Here is a 24,291-nt window from a genome sequence, read left to right as displayed (position 1 = left end):
ATCTCTCTTAAAAGGGAAGCCATGCAGTTTAGAGGGGGATGAGCTCCCTGATGGTTCTCCTGCTGCCCAAGGAGTTGGCAACTACATGCCTCTTCCCAACTGTCGGGGCTCGCTTAGCTCCTATCATTTCCCCAGAGCTGCTCACAGCCCTGAAGTTGGGTCCAGGGCAAAGCCATGGAGGATGGCAGTCGGTCTCCTCCACTGAGGATGAAGCCCAGAGCCCCAGCCAGACTGACAGCCCAGGGATGGCCTGTGGAATCCAAAGAGGCAGTTAGAGCGGGAAAGAAGTGGAACTGGCCCTCGGCTGGAATCCAGGGGCTCCTCCTGAGAAGCCCTGATGTGAGCGACTTTCTGAACTGCTCTGGATTCCGTTTTCTCCACTGTGGGCTGGAGTTGAAGACAGTGTAGGATAACGTCCAGAGCCCAAGGTTTAGAGCTAGGACCTGAGGTCTAATCCTACTCCTGCGGTTGATGCGCTGTGTGACTTACGAAAAGTGTCCTAGCCTTTCTGGGCCTTAATTTTCTGGTAGATAAATGAAGGGTCTTTATGGTCCCTTCCAGCTCAAACCCCCTCAGCCAGTGGTGTTGCTTTCATAACCTCCTGGCCTCCCTCACCTGTCTGGATACTGGGGCTCTGAGCTGAGATGCCCCAGCGAAAAGGGCCTGCCGCCACCCCCTCCTGCAGAACTTACCAGCAAGGAGCCACCCTGCCTACCACCTGACCCTGATGGGAGAAGGGAGGAGCCTGGGCTGGGGTCTCTTCATTATCCAGATATTGCAGTTGAAGAAAAATGGCATTAGAGTGAAGCCTCCAATTTTCACCACATACCCATTTAAAACTAGACCTGAGAGATAGCTTTGGTTAAAAACATGTCATAAGCCAATGAACATGAGAGCTCTATTCTGTGTTACATTGTCAGTATAAACACTGAGTCTTCACCAAGCTTTTCTAAAACACTAATACATTCAGGGCAATCTCATAAAATTAAATCTTACTGTGAATATGTTCAACACTGAAGGTTTTTAAACATAGATCCCATTTATCATGTGGTCATTTGAGGGTATGTTAGTATAAAGAAGCCAAAGGTCCTTTCTTGGAAAAGACTCTCCTTGGTTTTAGGAATCCATTCTTTCTTCTTGCAGTCTTGGTATTAGAATGCCCCTTCTTTTATGAATTGATACACGATTTGGGTTTTGGTTTTGGTTTTTTTCATGGCTATTCCTCTGGGGATCCAAACCCTTGACCTTGGTGTTATAACACCATGCTGTAACCAACTGAGCTACTCGGCCACCCATGATTTGGGTTTTTTAATGTCCTTACTTAGTAAAAATAACCCCTATAGCTGAATCCTATTTTAAAACAAGCTTTATGAAATCCCAGAACCTTGGCATCCCCTGTATCATCAAGATGGGCTGTAGGAGTCTCATTTTACGTTGCAAGGGACATGACATTTTCTAGGCTCAGTAATGGGCCCCAAACTACACAGCTGGAGAAGCCAGAGTTGCGATTTGAACACCACCCTCTCTGGCCTGGAAGCCAGGCTGGCATGATTGCCAGTCACCTTCCCCCACCCCCTTGAGGAAGAATGTGACCCCATGCTCAGCTTGAGAGAATCCCACGGTTTAAGGAAGTGAGCCCAAGAGAAGGCTTGGAGCTCATCTGGAAAACCTTCTGTTTACTAATCTTCTCTTCTGTTTCTTTGGGTTTAGTGCCCCAGTGGCAGAGAAAGAGCAATCACCCACACAGAGGAAAATGTGGTTTTCATTAGCTTTGAGAATGAATTTTATTTAATATCTATATGGCAGATTAACGGAGTCAATTTTGCTTCTACTTGAGTAAAAATTCTCGGGGGTGGGAAGGGAGGTGAAATGATCTGATTGCAGAAATGGAAAGTAAGTGTATCCCAGGAAAGTCTTCCAACTGAGATGGGATGCTGTCTTCAGAGAGGGGAGACATGGCTGGCCCAGGGTTAGGGGACAGCTGCCAACACAGAGGAAGGGACCTCAGAAGTGACAGCCCTGTGCCCCTGGGTCCTTCCCATTCCTATGACCAGAGTCACACTCTTGGGACTTTCCAGAGGGTGAAGGGTGGCCCTGGTGCTCCTCCAAGCCCAGTGGACCATCCAGGAAGGATGAGGTCAGAAGCAGAAGATGTTGGGAAAGTATTGGTAATGACGGTTGTAGCTCCACAAGTTTCTCTTCAGGCAGTAGACAAGCTTCCGGTCACAGGCACAGAGCTGCCTGTGACAGAAGGGCCTGGGCTCTGCAACAGCACACCAAGTGCAGAATGAGGGAGGGAAGGGGACACCCTACCGACTGTGCTGTCTGAGGACGTGTCCTAGTCTGGCCAGGCACCTCCATCTGCTTCCTGCTGCACAGAAGCTCTCTGTCTGATGAAGGGCGCAGAGCTCCTAAACTGGGGCCTGGGGGAGGCAGGAGACACATGATCTGATGGAAGAGACACAGCTGCTGCCTGGGGTGAGCTTTCAGTCCAGGGAGACCAGCTCCTGCCTTCACGGAGCTCCCAGCCTGGTGAAGGAAACTCACTCACTCCCCTTGGAAGCTCCGAGTCTGATGGTGGAGACAGCCCCTGCTCTGGAGGAAACCTAATTCTCACAGAGGAGACTTAGCTTTAAGTTCAGATGGACTTGAGCTTGAATCCTGCCATATGCACTGGCAAGCTGTTGTTCTTCCGTTTTTTTCATGTGTAAAATGGAGACTAAACCTACTCCATAGGGTATTTGGGGGATCATCTAAAAGGAGGTATGCAAAGCATTTGGTACATAGTGAATGCTCAGTCTGAGATGTTCCAGCCCTTCCCTGGAGGATCCTGCTCCTCTCGTCCCAGATCTGCCCTCCCCACCCCATTATACAGGATGGCTGACTTCTAGGGCAGCTGAATGCAGAGCCAGGGGGATCCAGACTCTATCCAATAGCCTAAATGGGAAGCCCCAGCCTTACCGCAGGTGACCAGGCCCTGTGAAAATCTGTATTTGTATGACTGTGTCCGGACGTCACAGCCTTTCTCCTCCAGCTGCTCGTAACACTGGTCATGCATCCAGCAGCACCTGTCAATGCAAGAGACTTAGATCCTGAGTAGGAGGGGTGTCCTCTTGACCCTCTTTTCCCTAATAGGAGCAAAAATTAAACCATGCCACGTCAGCAGAAGCCACCTTTGTGGGTGTGGTCTAGCAGACAATCTGGTAATATGGCCAAGTACCTCCCTGCTCTTCTGCTGGGGCTGCTGCTGGATAGCGGTTCACCGAGCCATGGTTTCCACCTGGGCCCATGATTAGACTACATTTCCCAGCCTCCCTTGCAGGCAGGTGTGGCCATATGACTAGGTTCTGGCCCAGGGGATGTGGGCAGAAGTGATGTGTACCACTTCCAGACCTACCCATGAAAACCGCCACACTAGCCTACAGTTTCTCTCTTTCTCCATCTTTCAGCTGGATGGCGATCACCAGGCAGAGGACTCTGAGGCCATAGGGGATGGCAGAGCCACAAGAAAGGAGGAACCTGGGTCCCTGAATCAACATGCAATTCACGTCAAACTGTTATGTGAGCAAGAAATAAACTTCTGGTATATTAGGTGTGCCAGATTGCATTAAAAATTTTTTTTGACTTACCAAAAAATGAAAAGATTTTACCGAGGAAACACCCAGTTTCCCCAACTATTACCACCTTATATTATTATGATACATTTGTTACAATTAATGAACCAATATCAATATATTATTAATGACACACCAATTATTAGTGAATTAACTAAATAATAATAATATTGGTTTTTTAATTGTAACAAATCCATAGTTTATTTAGATCTTCTTAGATTTTACCTGTTGTCCTTTTTCTGTTCCAGGATCCCATCTGGGTCACCAGATTACATTTAGCCATCTTGTCTCTTAAGGCTCATCTTGGCTGTGGTAGTTTCTCATGCTTTGTTCATTTCTGATGACCTTGACAGTTTTGAGGAGTACTGCTCAGCTATTTTGTAAAATGCCCCACTATTGGGATTTGTCTGATTTTTTTCCTCACGATTAGACTGGGGTAATTATGTTGCTCAGATTGTTCCAGCGTTGACCACTGGGAACTTTTTCAGGGGACTCATGTGCTCCAGTGACATATCCCTGTCAATGTGGGGCTTTGTTTTGTCTGAGCACTTCCTTACTTTTTGGCACTACAAGAAGCTCCAGGCTGAGCTTGTGTATATACTGCCCTGGTCTAGTAATCAGCCATTTCTTCAAGGAGCCTTGGTTCCTTTGATTGGAACATGGTATTAGAAACTAGGTCTGGACACTAGGTGTGCTTGCTGCTACCGGGCTATTGTTATTTTTAGACTCTCTCAGCTGATAGAGCAAAAAATATGTGTTTATACTAACCTGTGTATAAACACATATCTATACACATTTCTTTATGTCAACATCTGCACCTATATTAAGCCAAACAGGAGTTCATAGTGATGTCTCCAACTCTAATCCATTCTTACATGGATCATTCTAGCTGCCTGCCCTTGTACATTTGTAAACTCCCAACAGTGACAAACTTGGTTCCATCCATCTGCATTCCACTTGCTTAATTGTCCCCTTCTGTTATTCATGTCCAGCAGCATCAGAATAGTTAACCCAGCAGGCTGCATTTTCCAAAGAACAATATCTCCCATCTCACATGTTCTTCTAGAACTTTGGCACTTCCCAATCAAGAGGTGGAATCTAGGTCCCCTCCCTCTTAAAGCCTTTGTGACTGCCTCCACCAAGAGGACAGTGTAAGTGACACCATGAAATTTCTGAGGCTGATCATAAAAATGCCTCCTCTTTTGTCTTGCAGTTTGGAAACACTCACTCTTGGAACCCAAGAGTGGCCATGCTGGGAGGAAGTCCAGACATCCTTGGGGAGGCCTAAGTGAGAGGAACTGAGGACCCCAGTCCACAGTTTCAGCTGAGATCCCAGGAAGGAGACAGTGGCAACTTGCCATAGGAGTGAGCCTCAGTCAAACTGCCCAAGCCAAAGCTGGGGAGAGCAGAGACCAACCATCTCACCAAGCCCTACCCAGATGGCAGATTCGTAGGCAAAATAAATGATCATCACTGTTTTAAGCCACTATGTTAGGACCATTTATCATGCTGCAAAGGACCACCTGACACATGAGTCCCCTGAGACCTTGGGAGTTCTCTGATGTGTCTTGGGAAACAAGTGAGCTTCTTTGAGCCTCAGTTTTCTCATCTATAAAGCAGTGCTATAATGCTCATCTTCCAAAATTGACATGTATGAATGAGATAATGTGGGTGCAGAGCCTGGCGCATAGAGGACAGTTATGATCATCAGCTCACCAATCAGTGCCATCCTTGGGGGTTCCGCGGCCACCCCAGCCACAGTAACAGCCATAAAAGCCGTAGCTATTCAGGGCATCCTTTCCAGTCACCTCCTCAATCATTGACTTCAGCTCTAGCAAGCCCCCTGGCACAGCAGGCACACCTGAAAGACATCCCGTGCCCCCAGATAACACCCAGCACCCCTGCCCCAGGCCCACTTCCCAGCATCTTGAGCTTTCTCCCAGCCTGGAGCTCTCTTATTCTCCCAGTTAGTGCAAAGGAAGGTGAGGGCAAGCAGTATAGAGAAGTGCTTGAGTCTGAACTTGGAAAAGGAGCAGACCTGGAATCAAATCCTGGCTCTGCCACTAATTTGAAGTATAGTGTTGAATGGGCCACTTAATCTCTCAGAGCCTCAGTTTCCTTATCTGGAAAATGGGGGCCGGAAATTAACACCTATGTCTTGGAGTTGTCATGAGGGTTAAAATCAGATAAATTATGTAAACTTTATGAGCACAGTGGCAGACAACTAATAAGGGACCAAGACATATGAGGTATAATTCATATGGGATCTGTGTGAAGCAGGCAGACAGGAGCTGCTTGTCTCTCCTGGCAATACACCAGCCTCCCTCACCTAACACCTTTAAAACATAAGGCATAGAATCTTAAAGTAGGATTGGACCCTTAGAAATCATGAAGGCAGCTCCCTCATCTTACAACTTGGGAAACTGAGGCTTGGAGGGGAAAGATGCCCTGTCCGGGGTCTCACGGTGAGCCCAAGGCTTTCTCCCTGCTCTGAGCCTCCCATTTCTCCTGGGGTCTCTAGGGATCTGGCAAGACATCAAAGAGCAAGAGAGCCTGTATGGGGGTCATGTACGTGATTACAGATTCCTGGGGGGTGGGGTGGTTAGAGCCGGCTGTACAGTCACTTTCCAGCTGAGGGTGGGATATACGGATGGCCCGGACAGGCCTGAGCAGAGAGTGACTCAGGAATCCCAGGCTGGAATATTTACAAGAGTCTGTTTTCTTTTTTTAAAAATCTCTTTGTTTTGTTTGGCCTTATTTTACATTTTTTTCATCGAAGAAAAAAATCCACCTCCCACATTTGCCAGCCACATATCCTCTATGTCCACAACCTTTCAGCTGACATATGACATCCCCTGGAGCCCTGCCACAGTCCCTATGTCACACAGGAGGAAGTAGAGGCTCATAGAGACAAGGGCTCTGCAGACACCTATGTAGTAAATGCAGAACTGAGATTCAGACGCAAGTCTCCGTGACCTCAGAGATCGGTCTTCTTTCCACTACCCCGTTACTCTCACAGGGTGGAAGAGGGCATACAGAGGTTGAGAGGCCAGCACTTACTATAAGCCAGGAACCAAGCCAGTGTGAGGAGGCCCTTCATCCCTCGGGTTCTGGAAAAGAAAACACATCCCCTGACATGTCCATCAGCAATGCCCCCAGGGCCCATTCAGACGCCACCCCACTCCCCACCATGCCCTGCTGCCCCTCATGTTAGGCCATTAAGGGTGATCCCAGCCAGGAAAAACAAGGCAAAACCTCCAGGAGTTGATCCATGGAGTCCCTGGAGGCAGAGGGACATTAATGGAAGCCTTTGGGGGGATATTGTCCTCACCAGCAATGGGAGAGAACTCCCCCCCACCAGTGCACATAGCCACAAATGCCCTGGACACACTAACCCCTGGCAGAAAATGGCTAAAAGGAATGAGAGAAATAGGTGGAATTTTTCAATGGAGATTTAGTGGCATAAGTTGAAGAGCTGGAATCGGTGTAACCTACACATGGCCCTTGATGAACATGTAAGAACCTGGCAGGGAGGAAAGAATTCTGGACAAAGAGGGTGACTGGCACCGGGGTGGGATGGCAGAGGGAGGTTGATGTCCCTTGGTTTCATGCTGCTTCTATTGCATGTGCTGTCGTTGCCTGTTTTCCAGGAAGGCTTCTTGGAGGGCAGAATCTGGGTGGGTTTACCCCCTATCCCAACACTGAGAACTGTGCCCGGCCCAGATGCGTGCTCAGGAATGAAGCTCGAGGGCCCACGAAGTGCCAGAGGTTTTCGAGGCCTCCTTATGGCTTTGGCAGTCTCAAAACACTTTTGCCTTCGTAGGCCCCGTCCTCAAAACTTAAAATAAAATATATGTATATGAACAATTATACAGACATGCCTCATGTTACTGTGCTTTGCTTCGTGGCGTTTCGCAGATATTGCAATTTTTACAAACTGTCTGTGGCAACCTTGCGTCGAGCAAGTGTATCAGCTCCATTTTTCCAACAGCATGTGCTCTCTTTGTGTCCTTGTGTCACATTTTGGTAATCCTTGCAATATTTCCAACTTTTTCATTATTATTATATCTGTTATGGTGCTCTGTGTTCAGCAATCTTTGATGTTACTATTGTAACTGTTTTGGGGCGCCATGAACTGTGCCCATATAAGACAGCAAACTTAATCCATAAATGTGTGTGTTCTGACTGCTCCACCGACCAGCCATTCCTGCATTTTTCTCCCCCTCCTTGTGCCTCCCTATTCCTTGACACACAACAATATTGAAATTACACCAATAATAACCCTATAATGGCCTCTAAGTATTCACGTGAACGGAAGAATTGCACATCTCTCACTTTAAATTAAAAGCTAGAAATGATGAAGCACAGTGAGGAAGTCGTGTTGAAAGCTGAGACACGCCGAAAGCTAGGCCTCTTGTGCCAGTTGCCACGTTGTGAATGGAAAGGAAAAGTCCTTGCAGGAAAGAAAAGTGCGACTCCAGTGTACACATGAATGATAAGAAAGGCAAACAGCTTTACTGCTAACATGGAGAAAGTTTCAGTGGTCCGGACAGAAGATCAAACCAGCCACAATATTCCCTTAAGCCAAAGCCTAATCCCGAGCGGCCCTAACTGTCTTCAATTCTATGAAGGCTGAGAGAGGTGAGGAAGCTGCAGAAGAAAAGTTTGAAGCTGGCAGAGGTTGGTTCATGAAGGTTAAGGAAAGAAGCCATCTCTACAACGTCAAAGTTCAAGTAGAAGCAGCAGATGCTGACGTAGAAGCTGCAGCAAGTGATCCAGAAGATTAGCTGAGATCACTGATGAGGGTGGTGACACTAACAACAGATTTTCAATGTAGACTAAACAGTCTTATATTGGAAGAAGATGCCATCTAGGGCTTTCATAGCTAGAGAGGAGAAGTCAGTGCCTGGCTTCAAAGTTTCAAAGGACAGGCTGACTCTCTTGTTGGGGGCTAACACAGCTGGTGACTTTAAGTTGAAGCCAATGGTCATTTATCGTTCTGAAAATCCTAGGGCCCTCAAGAATTATGCTAAACCACTCTACTGTGCTGTATAATGAAGAGACACCAGCCCAGGTTCTTCCCTTCTCCCATCAGGGTCAGGTAGTAGGCAGGGTGGCTCCTTGCTGGTAAGTTCTGCAGGAGGGGGTGGTGGCAGGCCCTTTTCCCTGGGGCATCCCAGCTCAGAGCCCCGTATCCAGACAGGCTCAGACAGGTGAGGGAGGCCAGGAGGTTATGAAAGCAACACCACAGGCTGACGGGGTTTGAGGTGGAAGAGACCTTAAAGACCCTTCATTTATCTACCAGAAAATTAAGGCCCAGAAAGGCTAGGACCTTTTCCTAAGTCACACAGCACATCAACTGCAGGAGTAGGATTAGACCTCAGGTCCTAGCTCTAAACCTGGGGTTCTGGACATTATCCTACACTGCCTTCAACTCTAGCCCACAGTGGAGGAAACGGAATCCAAACCTCTGTTGTTTAAGGGTTCGCTTTATGTGTTCACTGCTCATTGGCCTGGTCACCCAAGAGCTCTGACTGAGGTGTGCAAGGAGATTAACATTGTTTTCATGTTGCTAAAACAACATCCATTCTGCAGCCCATGGATCAGGGAGTAGTTTCAATTTTCAAATCTTATTATTTAAGAAATACATTTCATAAGGTTATTGCTGCCATAGAGAGTGATTCCTGTGATGGATCTGGATAAAGTAAATTGAAAACCTTCTGGAAAGGATTCACCATTCTAGATGCCACTAACAACATTCATGATTCATGGGAGGAGGTCAAAATATCACCATTAACAGGAGTTTGGAAAAGTTGATTCCAATCCCATGGATTGAGGCGTTCAAGATTTCTGTGGAAGAAGTAACTGCAGATGTGGAGGAAATAGCAAGAAAACTAGAATTAGAAGTAGAGCCTTAAGAGGTAACTGAACTGCTGCAATCTCAATGATAAAACTCTAACAGATGAGGAGTCGCTTGTTATGGATAAGCAAAGACAGTGTTTTCTTGAGATGGAATCTACTCCTGATTAAGATGCTGTGAACACTGCTGAAATGGCAACAAAACATTTAGAATATTACATACTTAGCTGATGAAGCAGAGGCGAGGTTGGAAGGAAAGACTCCAATTTTGAAAGCAGTTCTGCTGTGGGTAAAATGCTATCAAACAGCATTGCATGCCACAGAGAAACCTTTCATAAAAGGAAGAGTCAAACGATGAGGCAAACTTCATTGTTGTCTTATTTTAAGAAACTGCCACAGCCACCCCAGCCTTCAACAACCACCACCTTGATCAGTCAGCAGCCATCGACCTCGAGGCAAGACCCTCCACCAGCAAAAAGACTGTAATTCACTGAAGGCTCAGATGATCTTAGCACTTTTTAGCAATATTTTTTAATTAAGGTATGTACATTATTTTTTAGACATAATACTATTGCACACTTAATAGACTGCACTATAGTGTAAGCATAACTTTTATATACACTGGGAAACCAAAAAATTCATGTGACTTGATTTATTGAGATATTTGCTTTGTTGTGGTGGTCTGGACCCAATCGTGCTACATCTCTGCAGTAACCAAGTATTTAACAACTGAATTAGAGACAACTGAATTAAAGACAAATATAATCCAGGCTGGATTCATTGTTATGTATTCATTATTATTATATTTATTTTTTCTTCCTGATTTAGAAGAATTTAAAATCAAAATAGTTTCCTGGGCCCCAGGCACTGTGTCTACCTGAAGAATAAGTTGGCCCCGGGTGCTCATGACAGCTCTGCAGGGTACGTATCATTCTGCCCATTTTGCCAGTGGGAAAGTTGAGGCTCAGAGAGCTCAAGGAACCAGCCAGAGGTCACTTACTTACTGATCAGCCAGTAAGAAGTGGAGGCAGGATCCAAACCCAGGCCTGTGCACCCCTCAGTGCACCACACAGCCTCCCTTCCCAGAGAGATGAATTCTTTGAATCCAGGGGGCTGTGTTTCTCCTCATGCTCTACCTCATGGGCAGAGCCCTGGCTTCCCTTCTCAGAAGCCGTCTTCGGCAAACACACCCATCACTGACCTCGAGTCCAAAATCCATCATAGCCAGAAGGCAGAGGAAATTCCATGCATCTCGGTCCAGCGGCCTGATTCCAAATTGGCCTCCCAGTGGTTTCTCACCGGCAACTGCCTGCTTCCTTGGGCTCCTGGGATCCCGAGTCCGTGTCTGTCCACAGCTGCCCGGCTGGCCTGTGGTCTGCTGGGATTTCCCCTTCCATGCCCTGCCATCTCCACTTCCCTGAATTCGGGGTCCCTTGTGCTAATGCTCTGCCCGAGCCCCGGGCACCTCTCAAGGCCCAGTCTCCAGACACACTTCAGATTCCCTGAGGCTCCTGGCTGCTGGGCTGGCCCCTGTGCCATCCTTTGTCCGGCAGCTCCTCTGAGTTCCAAGAACATTCCTGAGGGTTCTGTCCACCCACAGCCTCCGCCCTGAGGGCTCTAAACAGCCCAGGAAATGGCCCTGGAGCCAACTCTTCCACACCAATCTTTCTCTGCTGCGTCCTGGAGCTGCAGCAGGGGACAGTGGCCAGCTACCACTCATCAGCACCTCCGATGTGCCAGCACCATCTTCTGTCTCTTCAAACCCACCAATGACCTTGGCCGGTGGATACTGTTAAACCTGCTGGCCCAGAGTCTGTCCCTTTAAACGGTTATATGTTGAATGAATAAATAACAGTTGTCGATTTTACAGATAAGGAAACAGACTTTCAGGCATGTAAATCGAGTTGCCCGAGGGTTTAGCCCAGGACTGGGATCCATTCTTCCGACTGACTCTACACCACTGTCTCCGCGCACCCCTGTGCATTAAACATGATTTTTATTTTCTATATTTTATGATGCTTTGACATTTTGGGGACCTTGCTGGCCAGGGAGAGACTGATCCTCCCAGAGCTAGCTAGTTCTTATACAGACAGCAGATGACTCCCTTGGAGCCTGCCTTTCTTGTGCAAACTCCAAAGCCCTTATCTCCATCTTCCGACTTTATCTAACTCTTGCCCTCTAAGCCAATGTCTCCCCTGCCCTCAGTCACCCCAGGACCAGGTGCTGGACATCTGGGAAAGCCTGGAGCCACTGAAATGGCTCAAACCAGCCAACCCTAATCCATTTGCCCAGCCCTGCATGCCTTTCCCTTGGAAATCACAGTAAAGGCTCTGAGCCACACTTTTCACAGGCTGCTTGACCCACCCTGGCCCTTCCCCAGGGGGCCTCGGGGTGTGGCGTGCCTTCTTCTCTTGGGAACTGTAACAAACTCTCTTTTGAATGACAGTCGCTTCCTGATCTGTTGGTCTCATTCTCCCTGAATAAAACCAACATCTCGGGTACCTTTTAGCACACCCTGGGTCACGGGCTGTTGGTGTGAGGGTGCAGCACAAAGATGGGTCTGAAAGAGCAAAAAGGAAGTTTCACAGAGGAGGTGGCAGAGGCATCAAAACAGCTGCCCTGGAAAATGGACCATCGCTTGAGCCCAGAGCAGGCCCCTAGGAGAAGGATGTGGGGCTGGCTATTTTTATCAAGCGACTACGGAGGGGAAAGAACAGCCACAGGATATAATTTCAGAGTGGAGCCCTGGCTGCAGTAATGAGAGGTAGAGAGAGCAGACACAGACAGGCTGACAGGAGCACCAAGACGGGGAGGCCAGGGAGTAGCCGGGTCACCCAAGGGCCAGTCCTCCAAGTCCACATGCAGCAGCCCCCCCTTGCTCTCAGGACCCCAGGTCACGTCTCCTGGCTGGAAAGGACCAGCAGCACCAAGCCCCCGACCATAAGGCACTACTGAGACCTCCCCACAATGTGTGAGGGGGGTTGTGGGTGACGGAGCTCTCTGGGGCCCGCTTCCTCCACCCTCTCAGGCATGGCAGCCCCAACAATGAGATTCCTCACCAGCGAGCCCTTCTCTCTGTCCTCAGGCCTGGAGAAGACGCAGGGAACGGGCCCGCCTGGTTTTAAGGACCTCTGTGCCCGCCTCCCACGCCCCTGCCTGGGCCAGCTCCAAGATTCTTGGGAAATCACATAGGAAGCCCTACTTCTCCCCCAAGACCCCTGGGGATTTTTTTTCCTCTCTGCGTTCAGAAGTAGCTATTTCCTGAAGCAGGTCCCACTGCCTGGGTGGCTTTCAGGAGAGACATCGAGGAGGTTCATGGGCCACCCATGGGGCAGGGCTGTTCTCCACCAGGGACCCGAGCCCTACAGTCCCCTCCTAGGCACAGCCTCCCTCCCACCCACCACTGAGGATCTTTGCGAGCCCCCAGCTCTTGGCTCCGCATGGTTCTCCCAGCCTACAGCTGCTGTTCATATTTATTGTCTCACTCAGCCTCAACCCAGGGACAGCCCCAAGAGCCAGGCGGCACACCTCCCAGACTGGAAGCTTTGCCCCTGGTCCTCTTTCTGATATTCCCAACCTGCCAAGCCTCAACTTTCACTGTCCTGTTCCCAAGCTGGCGCAAATCAGGAGTCTATGAAAACCCCACTCTGGAAATGCTGCAAGATGCTGCCTCCCCACGCCCAGCTGGGACCTCCTTGGTGGCACCTGACTCCCTACTGAATTCTTGTATTCCTTCCTTCCGGGAAGGGGAAAGCACCAGTCTGCAGCTGGAGAGATGCAGGCCCTGTCCCAGCTGTGTGACCCAAGGCAAGTCACCACACTTCTCCCATTCCTTCAGGTGAAATGTGAGAATAATGACCTCTCCAGCCCCAAGGCTCCTGGGGAGGAATTTACTATAGGGAGTCAGGCGGCCCGCAGGTAACATCTCAGACTCCACCTCGGCGCCAAACACTGGGTTCAAATCCTGACTTCCCCCCCACTAGCTACATCACCTCGGGACTGAGGGTCCTTGTCAAGACTAAGTGAATTATTACACTTAGCACAGTGGCAAAGGCAGAATAATGCTAACAAATAAATGATAACTAACCTTCTAGGGTGTTCTCACAGAACACAGGTAGCTAATATTATTGTCCATTCTCTGCTTGCATTAACTCCTGCCCCGACCCCCATGCCCACACACTTTTCTGCTTCCCTTGTGGTTGGGGGAACAGATAATAAAGGCATCGGAAAAACACATTATTTGTCCAGGGGATGAGCATTCTAGGGAAAGTCCTCTCTGTTCCGCAGTTTCATTTCTCTGTCCCGCAGTTTCATTTCTCTGTCAACCAGCTCCCCCTCCGCCTGCAGCTCACACCTGCCTCCCCATCCTAAATCCGACAAAACCAGGCCCTGGCCAGAAAAAGAAACTCAAGCCCCTTGCCTCTAGTGACCTCTCTCTCCAGCTTCCTTTTTTCTCTGAAAGCCAAATTTCTGGTCAGAGAAACCTCCACTTCCTTGTGGCCCACTCTTAACCCTTTGCTGCCTGGCTTCTGCGGCGACCCGGAGCCTTCTCACAGGATCCCCAAAGCCTGCGTTGCCCAGGCTTGGGGTTCACCCCCTTGGATCTCAGGGCACTCCACCTTGCTGCCCACCTCCTCCTTCTCGAAACTCTCGGTCCCTCTGGCCTTCGCAAGGCCACCCTCCTGCTGCTCGCCCCTCCCCCCCCCTGCTGTGCAGCCCCCATGCCCGAGGAGCAGGTGTTCTTCCAGGCACCTGCCCTCAGGAGCTGCTCTTCTCTCCAGCTGAGCTCGCCTGTGTTCAGGGAATTAGCTCTTATTTCTAAGCAGGTGTGCAGGAGGAGTCCTGGGCTGAGTTTTGACTCAACAAAGAACACTTAGTGAAGGAGAGACTGATTACAGGGACGAGGAGAAGCACAAGAGCCTGAGCTACAACTCAGACGGACCTGGATTCAAATGTGGGCCTCACCTCTGACAACCTGCATCACCTGAGCAAGTTGTTTAACCTCTTCTGGTCTCAGTTTTATCATCGTAAACTAGGATAATGGTAGAACCTGCTTTATCCAGTAATTGTTATAATTCAGTCAGATGAGGCAGGCAGAGGGGCCCAGAACAGTGCCTGGCACGTGGTAGGTGCTCAGTGAATCACAGCTCCTGTAAATATTGTTGCTTTTAGTCTTCCCAGTAAACTGAGAACTCCACGAGGATAGGCACTGTGTCTGCTCACCTCTGTACCCCTGGCATTTGACACATGGTAGATGCTTGGCAGGAGTTTGCTGGGTGAATGCATGACTCCTGGCTCTAGCTCTGTTCTCACCCCACTGTCCAGTCCACACTCCAAATATACATTATATACACTTTATCATATGTACGCATGCCTGCTTGATGTTCTAGCTCAGTGAGTTGTGGGAACTCCAGAACTAAACTCACTGTCTCCCAGTCTCCTTTTTTCTGATTATGGATCCAATCGTCTACACTTCAGCAATGAAAGACATCCAACCACTTACACCCCCAATAGAGGAGAAGACTGTTGGGGGCAAAATTCTTCTCTGATTCATTTCCGTCCCCAGCACCTAGAACAATGTCTGACTGTAATAGGTCCTAAAGAAATATCGATGGGATGAATTAATCCTATAAACATTCTTGGTCTGTGGCTGTCGCTGTGTCTACCATGGCAAGCTTGTCCCAGGGCTAAAGCCCAGCCAAGGGCAGCCATTGAAACCTGGACACTCTCTCGCCCTAAAAACCTGTGCTTTTGAAACCTCCCTGGTCTCATCAAGTGGTTTGCTGCTGCCCATACCATAGGATTGCCTGGGGCTCCCTGTCAGGATTTCTGCATCGAGTCCTCCTCCTCCAGGAAGTTTTCCCTGATTCCTCCTCCCACAGGAGCTTGCCTGTCTCTGGAATGTTACAGAATTCATCACACACACTGTTCACTCTGGCACTTCCTGTTGGAGGAGATTACCAGGCTGATGGCTTGGGGAGAGAAGAACTCAGTGTTCAATGAGCATACACTATGCCACAAGAGACAGGCAAGTTCAGCACTTCTTCAACCTTCACAGAATCTTCTGGGGCATTACGAACTCATTCTGTAAGTAAGGAAACTGAGGGGCAGACGGTAGGTGGCTTGCCCAAGGTCACACAGCTGGTAAAAGGAGGACCTAGAATCATAAGCCTGACTCATCTGTCACCCAAATCCATGCTCTTTCCAATACACAAAGGGGCTGAGAACCAATAAAGACATAATGATTGAGATTCTCATAAAACATCTGACCCAAGTCCCATGTGACTTCCTTACAGACAAAATGGAGAAGTGAAAGCTGAGTTATAATTAGTAAAATGGGCCGATAATCCCAATATTTGCTTCATGAATGGAAGTGGATCTTTGAATATAAACTTTCAGCCCAGAGCTACATGCAGTTCTAGGAAATGCTTCTCTTGGCCTACACAGTGCTTTTTTTAAAAAATGTAATTCATTGCCACTGTACATAGGTCAAAAGATCTCAGACAGAAATCCAAATTTCCAGCTTCTCTTTGAAATGTCTGGCAATCTTGGGTCTGGATTCCTACATGGCTACAATGGGCCATCACTGAGAAGTAACTGCACCTACGGATGGGACACATGTTAGCTTTGCCCTAGTCCCCACCACCCCTTATTGCCTTATGTCCAATCTGCCCCACAGTTGCTCTCTGCCTGGAGGGGTCTCTGGTGGCCTGTCATAGAACTGAGTCTTGAGTCCTATCCTCTCAACACATCTACCAGTGATGAGACAGTGAGTGCCTTGGGAGCAGAGATCATCTCTTATACAACCTCATGTTTCACATGTTCAGCTCAGAGCCTAGTACATAGTAGTTGCTCAGTAAATACTGTCTAAGCACATTAGGGCACCCATCCCAGGATGAGCAGGACATTGAGGGATTTCTGGAAGAGGAGGCACCTGTACTGAATCTTAGAATGGGTTGAAGTTCACCAGGACAAGAATGTGAGGAAAGGGCATTGCAGGTAGGAGGAACACCCTCTGTAAGACTCACTGGCACACGTGTGGTAGCCAAGGAGAGTAGGCAGTGGTATTCTAGCCAATACTTAATAACTGGCTCTCCAGGGGGAAAAGCCTTGATTTTTAACATTTGACAATTTCTGTAGTGTAAATATTCCCACCATGGACCATTTCATGCTATCGGCACAATTTCCCTGAATGCAGAGTTGGGAAGAGGTGCACAGTGGAGCACCATTATGTAGTGTTTCCAACATTCAGATCCAATAAACATAAACAGCCTCGAGAACACAGATAACAGTAAGTGCAGTAAAATAATTTGGAAGTGATACACGTTGAGTATTTTTTATCTTTGTTTTTAATATCACTTGTCAGTTTATATAATTCAAGTTTTTAATGATGCCTTTATTTTAACAATTAGCTTACAAAATTACCAAAAATTTGACATTCAGCGCTAGTAAGTCAATACAAGCTGCTCTGGCGTACCCCTGACCAAGGCAGGATGAATGGTCGTCGTTAAGAGCCTATGTTCTGGAACCAACACTTATTAGCTGTGTGACTTTGGGCAAGTTTCCTAACTGCTCTGTGCTTCAGTCCACCAACATGAATGATTAACAATTTTACCTGCCTCATCCCTGTGTTTTAGTTGATCTGTGGCAGGTAAGGAAGGAGTCAATAAATGTCGGCTGCTTTTAGGAGCAAGGTGGGACATGACCCCACTTGACTTCTCAGGAATTTTAAGTGTTTAGTAGGAATTCAGGAACGGTGGGAAGGACTGGCCTAAGAAGTGTAGCTGGGTAGGTCACAAGGAACCTTAGGTGTCCTGTTAAGGAGTTTGGACTTTTGTCCTAGTGGTCTTAGAATGGTCTTGATCAACAGACAGATAATCTGAGTTCAGTAAGAAGAGACTGAGTAGGTCCTATCCTGAGATCCCCAAAGCTGAAATGCACAAGGACAGGGCGGGTAACACAGCTCAGCAATCATGTGCATGACCACAGACCCAGTACCAGTCATGTCACAGAAGCAGTGGTCATCCTTGGTGGTGACGGCAGGACCGTAACCCCCAGAATGAGGGCTCCTAACAGACCATACCCAGAGGGATGTGCCTTGTCCTGAGCCCCATTCTGAGTGGATTTCTGGAAAACTAGCAGGTGTCTGGGTCACAGGAGGCAGGATAGAGGGAATCGGGGCTGACTGCTTTTTGGAAGGTGGCTCAGGGGTGCCCAGTCTGTCTCCAAGTCTCTGAAGGGCTGTTGGGGGTAAAAGGAACTATAGTCCCACATGGCTCCAGATCACAGAAACAAAACCAGGCACAGATGCCCTAAGGAGTCAGATTTTGGCTCCGGCCAAGAGGGTTTTTTCTAACAGTTCATATAGGGACCTAAATGCCCCAAGGGATCACACCCCAATCACATAAGCCCTTCTCGGCCACACCCCATCATGGCACTGGTTGCCCTTCTCTTCCGTATTCTCCTTCCCGCCGGCGCGAATTACACACCAATCAGCTCCCCCCCAAGCCCCATGCGGTATGCTAAGTAGGGATTGTATTTTAAGCCAATCAGCTTTCCCCTTAAAGCCCTATATATGTGTGTGTGTGCTGCCTAATAAACGGGCTCTCTCCGGTGGATCGTCAACTGGTGTCGACTCCTCCTTTCATTTGGTGCCGAAACCCGGGACGTAGCTTCTCTCGAGCGGCGACACTTTTCGGATCGCAGCGACAGCACCTTCCAAGTCGCCCCTCAGGGCTCCCTCGAGCTGTAACACTTTTCAGATCACAGCGGCAGCACCTCTCGAGTCGCCCCTCGGGAACTCCGTCCCGCCAGGACCAGCCTCCCTTCCACCGCTCACCATTGACGGTCCACCCTCGTCCATCGTTTTCGGCGCTGGCTCCTTCCGCTCAACACCGGCTCATCATTAGGTAAGCCCCCTTTCCTAAAGGCCACCGGCCCTTTTCATGCTACCACAGGGAGTCTAGCCATGATCATCCGGTAGCCCCTAACGCCCATACCCCACCCCACCACGGTCTTCACGACCACCATGAATTCCCAATCTATAACAGGTTCCAAAGCCCCAGTAAACTTTTACTTTCATTTTTGGAGGTTAAAAGCCCCATTCTGTTCTCTCCTTCTCTCTTTCACCCTCTTGTCCACCACTCTCTTCTAATCTCTGTCCAATTTCCATCTCTCTCCACTTCCTGGGTCCGGGACCGACCAGAAATTCCTAGCGCTAGGTTCCTTCAGGCACTGGGCTTTTGCCCTAGAGAAGTGAAGGTCTGGGTGATGACCCACACCTCCCTTCTCTCCTCCTGGTTCGTACCTGAACCTGCTGGGACTAACGTGGCCTACTGGGGACGCCCTCTAGGATCCTGCCTTTCCCAACTGGCCGAAGGATCTGTCTTATCACTAAAGCTCTGTCCGATTTCTGTCTAAATTCCCATTAAGAGACCAGAATGGGCGCTTCCTCCTCCTCCCTAGGGGACTCTCCACTTCAATGCCTTCTGAAAAACCTCACCAACCTTTCCCTCGGGCCAGATATTGAGCCCAAACTCCTCACCAAATTCTGTACACAAGATTGGCCTTATTATCCTTTAGATAATCAAAACACATGGCCCCCTGAGGGCACACTAGATCCTAACATTCTACAAGACCTCTTTAACTACTGCCAGCACCTAAAAAAATGGAAGGAGAGCCCCTACATCAAAGCTTTTTGCCTCTTGGCTCAGAACCCCGCCCTCTTCTCCTCCTGTGCTCCCTCTCAAGTCCTTTTAGCCTGTAAACCCTCTTCACAGTCACCCCTCGATTCTTCCACCTTCGACCCTGCTGATGAACCCCCACCCTACCGACCTCCTCCTCCCCCAGTGCTGCCGGCATCCACTCCTCCACCCCCGTCATCCGCTTCACCTTCTGCACCTCCTGCGCCATCGAGTCCCCCGTCTTTACCCTCCCCTACTTCTGACCCACTAAGCCCCCCTTTCACCCGTTCCCGAGGACCTCCCCCCGCCCCTTAACAATCGCCCCACTACGTGAGGCAGCTGGGGCTGAAGGAGTAGTTAGGGTCCATGTTCCCTTTCCCCTAGCTGACCTTACAGAATTAGAAAAAAGACTAGGCTCTTTCTCTACCGACCCTACCACCTACATTAAAGAATTCCAATGGATCCTGCAGACCTACAGCCTCACACATCATGACATCTTCATGCTCCTAGCCAATACCCTCCTCCCTGAGGAACGCCGCAGGGTCTAGGATACAGCCCAAACCCATGCCACTGACACCCATCGTACCAATCCAGATCACCCGACAGGCCCCCAAGCAGTCCCAGAACAGGAACCTGATTGGGATTATAACACAGCCCAGGGAATCCAGGCTCGAGACCGTTTTGCCTCTTGCTTAATAATTGGCCTCAAAAAATCGGCTCGCAAGGTCGTCAATTTCCAAAAAATTCAAGACATTGTCCAAAAAAAGGAAGAAACTCCCTCCGAGTTCCTCAATAGATTAACTCAGGCCTTTCAACAATACACTAACTTAGACTCCAACTCAGAAGATGGCCGGCATGTCCTTATGACCTATTTCCTGGCCCAATCCTACCCTGACATTGAAACTAAACTTAAAAAATTAGAGCAGGGTCCTGCAACCCCTCAGACCGAAATCCTGTCAGTGGCCTTCAAGGTTTTTCATAATCGGGAGGAGGAAAAGGAACATCGAAAACAAAAGGCTGACCACGCCAACTTCCAGATGTTGGCCCGGCTTATCAAACCCCCTGGGCGCCCTCCCACAGCCTCCACCTCTAAACCTCCACCTGGAGCCTGCTTTAAATGTGGAAAGGAAGGGCATTGGGCAAAGTCTTGCCCCACCCCCAGGCCACCCACCACTCCTTGTCCAAAATGCAAAAAGAAGGGACATTGGGGATCTGATTGCCCCCTTGCCTGAAGGGGTGAGGGACCAACTGCCCCACAGTCCCCTCAACTGTGGACTCCACCTATGGTGGGCCTCGCTGAGGAGGACTGATGGAGCCTTGGGCCCTTCCCGACCATCTCTATAACAAAGCAGGAGCCCAGGGTATCCATGGTTGTGGACGGCCACCCAATATCTTTCCTCCTGGACACTGGAGCCACCTTTTTGGTCTTAAGGGGATATAAAGGCCCCACCACCTCCAGCAGCTCTCCTATAGTCGGGGTAGGAGGTAAACAAATCTTTCCCCAAAAAACCCCTCTTTTAACCTGCTGCCTTCAAGGCACTCAATCCGTTTTCTCCCATTCCTTTCTAGTCATGCCACAATGCCCCGTCCCCTTGTTGGGACGGGACATTCTATCACGGCTTCAAGTCTCCATTACCTTGCCCCTGTCCTCTTCCTCTTCCCCCGTTTCCTTCCTCCTAGCGCTAGTTCCAGCCCAAGATCCTACTAATTCCACCCCTCCAAAAAAGTCCTTACCCATCCTGACGCACGCTGTTAACCCCACAGTTTGGGACATGGCCAGCCCCGCTCTGGCCCAATGTTCCCCCATACACATAAAACTAAAAGACCCCTCCAAATATATTTGCCAGGCTCAGTATCCATTAACCACAGTAGCCCTCCTCGGGTTAAGTCCCATCATTCAGGACCTATTAAAAAAGGGGTATCTCCATCCCACTCGCTCCCCTTTCAATACTCCCATACTCGCTGTAAAAAACCTAATAGCGCCTTTCGTCTCGTCCAAGATCTCCGTCTTGTTAATGCCGCTGTCATTCCCATTCACCCCCTTGTATCAAATCCATACACTCTCCTTTCCAAGGTCCCAGCGACCTCTACTCATTTCTTGGTTCTGGACTTAAAGGATGCCTTCTTTTCCATACCCCTGGAAACCAATACTCAGGACATTTTTGCCTTCACATGGACCGACCCCCATTCCCGCCACTCCGAACAACTCACTTGGATGGTCCTGCCACAGGGATTTCGGGATAGCCCTCATATTTTCGGGCAGACCCTAGCACAGGACCTCAAATCTTTTCACTTAAACCATCCAGAGTCCACCTTATTACAATATGTGGACGATCTCCTTCTATGCAGTCCTTCATAGGAACAATCCCAAGCTGACACTGCCCATTTGCTTAACTTCCTAGCAGGTAGGGGATATCGAGTGTCCCCCACCAAAGCCCAAATCTCCTTGCCGTCGTCTGTAACCTACCTTGGTTTTCTCCTCTCCCCGGGAAAGAAGGAAATCACCCTGGACAGGAAACAGCTTCTTACTGACCTGCCCATCCCCAAAACCAAAACAGAAATCCTATCTTTCCTGGGTCTAGCCGGATATTTCAGAGCATGGATCCCCAATTTCTCTTTGCTAGCCCGACCTCTCTATAATATGAGTAAGGGTCCTCCTGAAGAACCTTTACTCTCCTTATCTCAGCGCCCTTTTCTCAAGCTTCGGCAGGCCCTTCTAACGGCCCCTGCACTTCATCTCCCTGATCTAACTAAACCCTTTTTCCTCTATGTTCATGAAAATGTGGGACAAGCTCTAGGCGTCCTAGGACAGAATTATGGCCCCTCCTTTGCCCCTGTAGCATACCTATCAAAACAGTTAGACCCCACTGTACAAGGCTGGGCACCCCGTCTAAGAGCCCTAGCAGCGGGGCAGTTGCTGCATAAGGAGGCATCCAAATTAACATTTGGGGCACCTCTTACCATTCTCTCACCACATCACCTTAAAGACCTCCTTACCTATAAGGCTCTCCACTCCCTCCCACCTTCCAGAATCCTAACCCTCCTATCCTCGTTTCTGGAAAATCCTGCCCTATCCTTCAATACCTGCCCACCCCTAAACCCGGCTACCCTACTGCCTATACCAGATTCCCCCAACATGCCTTTGCACAGCTGCATAGAAAGCCTTCAGAATTTCATACCTTACCACCTTCCATCACTGAGGGGCCCCTGTCTCACGCTGATCTTGCATCGTTCACGGATGGATCCTCATTCAAGGAAGGAAACACTCATTACGCAGGGTATGCCATAGTCTCCCTTGATTCGGTTATAGAAGCCCAACCTTTACCCAGCGGTACTACCAACCAGCAGTCTGAACTTATCGCTGCCACGCGAGCCTGCGTTCTAGCTGAAGGAAGAACTCTTAACTTGTACACTGACTCCAAATATGTCTTTCATATACTTCTCTCTCATGCCGCCATATGAAAAGAACGCGGTCTGCTTAACACCAAGGTCTGCTTATCACCAACTCAGCTTTAATCTCCACATTAATCGAGGCATCCCATTTACCTTGTAAATTAGGAGTCATTCATTGCAGATCCCACCAGAAGGACGATTCCCCAATCACTTGCAGGAATTGTAAGGCTGACCTTGTCTCACGCACTGCGGCAATGCACCCACAGACACAAAACCAACTTCCCATTCTTCCTTACGGCTCCCAAGGTTCACAGACACCCTCTCAGCCCCAACCGCCTAATGATGATAAGTCCTCTCTCTTTCGCTTGCTCCATGACCTGTTTCACTCTAGCCCTCAAGCTTTATCCCAGTTTTTTCAAGCCTTCTTCTCAATCACCCCATCTGACAAAGCCCTCTTACGAAAAATCTCCTCCTCATGCACAATCTGCCAGTGTACCAATCCTAACACCCCTCTCAAACCTGGGCCATACCCCTCCCACCAGGCCAGAGGTCTCACACCCGCAGCCAACTGGCAAGTCAATTATACACACATGCCTTCTGTCCGGCGCCTCAAATACCTCTTGGTGTTTGTTGATACCTTTTCAGGATGGGTGGAGGCATTCCCAACATCCAATAAAAAGGCCTCCACCGTAGCCCAGACTCTCCTTTCCCAAATCATCCCACGATTTGGGATGCCTACTTCCATTCAATCTGACAATGGACCTGAATTTACCACCCAGATAGTACAAAAACTCTCCCAGTCACTCTCTCTCCCCTGGCACCTACATTGCCCTTACCGACCTCAGGCACCTGGAAAGGTAGAAAGAACCAACAGAACCTTAAAAGACATACTAACTAAATTATCTCTGGAATTACACCTTGATTGGGTCCGTCTTCTACCTCTCGTTCTACTCAAGGCCAGAGCTCTCCCAAAGAGGCCCTCCAATCTTTCCCCTTTTGAAGTCATGTATGGTAGGCCCCTCCTACCCCCGGGGATCACAGCAACTGAAGGACCCAAACCACCCGCCATGGCTTTACCTTTGCTCTCCCACCTTCGCACCGAATTATGGAAGCACCAGGACTGGCTACTTCCAGATCCATCACTTTCCAAAAATAACCTTTCACTCAGCCCAGGCCAATTAGTATTCTACACTTCCCCAGAACCCAAAACCGCCCTAACCCCTAAGTGGGAAGGCCCATGTCCTGTCATCCTTTGCACTGCGACCACTGCTAGACTTGCCCTGCCAGGTAATCATGTTACTCCATGGATTCATATTTCTAGGCTGAAGCCTTACACTCAGGATCCGCCATCGGCCAGCGAGAACTCCAGTAACAAACTGCAGAAGAACTTAACACACCATTCTTTTAAGTGTATCCCTCATCCTACCGACCCTTTCAAACTCCGCCTATCCCGGACCTCAGCCCTACCCCTAATTCCGGAGACATGAACCTTCTCCTTGGCCTTCTCCTGTTCTTTTCACTTCACCCAGGGAGCTTTCAGGCCCCTCTGCTAGCTCCCCAGGGTCACCCATTTACACCTGGCAACAGATCTCTCATGCGACCGCTCCTGGCAGCCGTCCCCTTAAATGCTTCCCTTCCTCAACCATTTATAACCACACCTTCGCCCCACCAGGCTCTTTCTTCTGGTGCAATGGAACCCTCTCTACCTCCATCCTGTCCAATCTTACTGTCCCATGCCTTCT

General features: G+C 49.1%; 1 protein-coding gene across 1 annotated transcript; it reads right to left on the bottom strand.

Moving 5' to 3' along the window:
• Window positions 1-2,138: 2,138 nt before the first annotated feature.
• PLA2G5 (phospholipase A2 group V) lies at window positions 2,139-6,714 on the bottom strand. Its single transcript, XM_063105712.1, has 4 exons — window positions 6,675-6,714; window positions 5,331-5,475; window positions 2,962-3,068; window positions 2,139-2,263 (listed from the first exon to the last, which is right to left on the bottom strand). The coding sequence occupies exons 1-4, from the start codon at window positions 6,712-6,714 to the stop codon at window positions 2,139-2,141; spliced, it is 417 nt and encodes a 138-aa protein (XP_062961782.1).
• Window positions 6,715-24,291: the final 17,577 nt, after the last annotated feature.

This window comes from Cynocephalus volans, chromosome 8, assembly GCF_027409185.1.
Source record: "Cynocephalus volans isolate mCynVol1 chromosome 8, mCynVol1.pri, whole genome shotgun sequence".
In the NCBI taxonomy this organism is placed as follows: Eukaryota; Metazoa; Chordata; class Mammalia; order Dermoptera; family Cynocephalidae; genus Cynocephalus; species Cynocephalus volans.
This window is presented reverse-complemented; position numbering and strand designations above follow the sequence as displayed.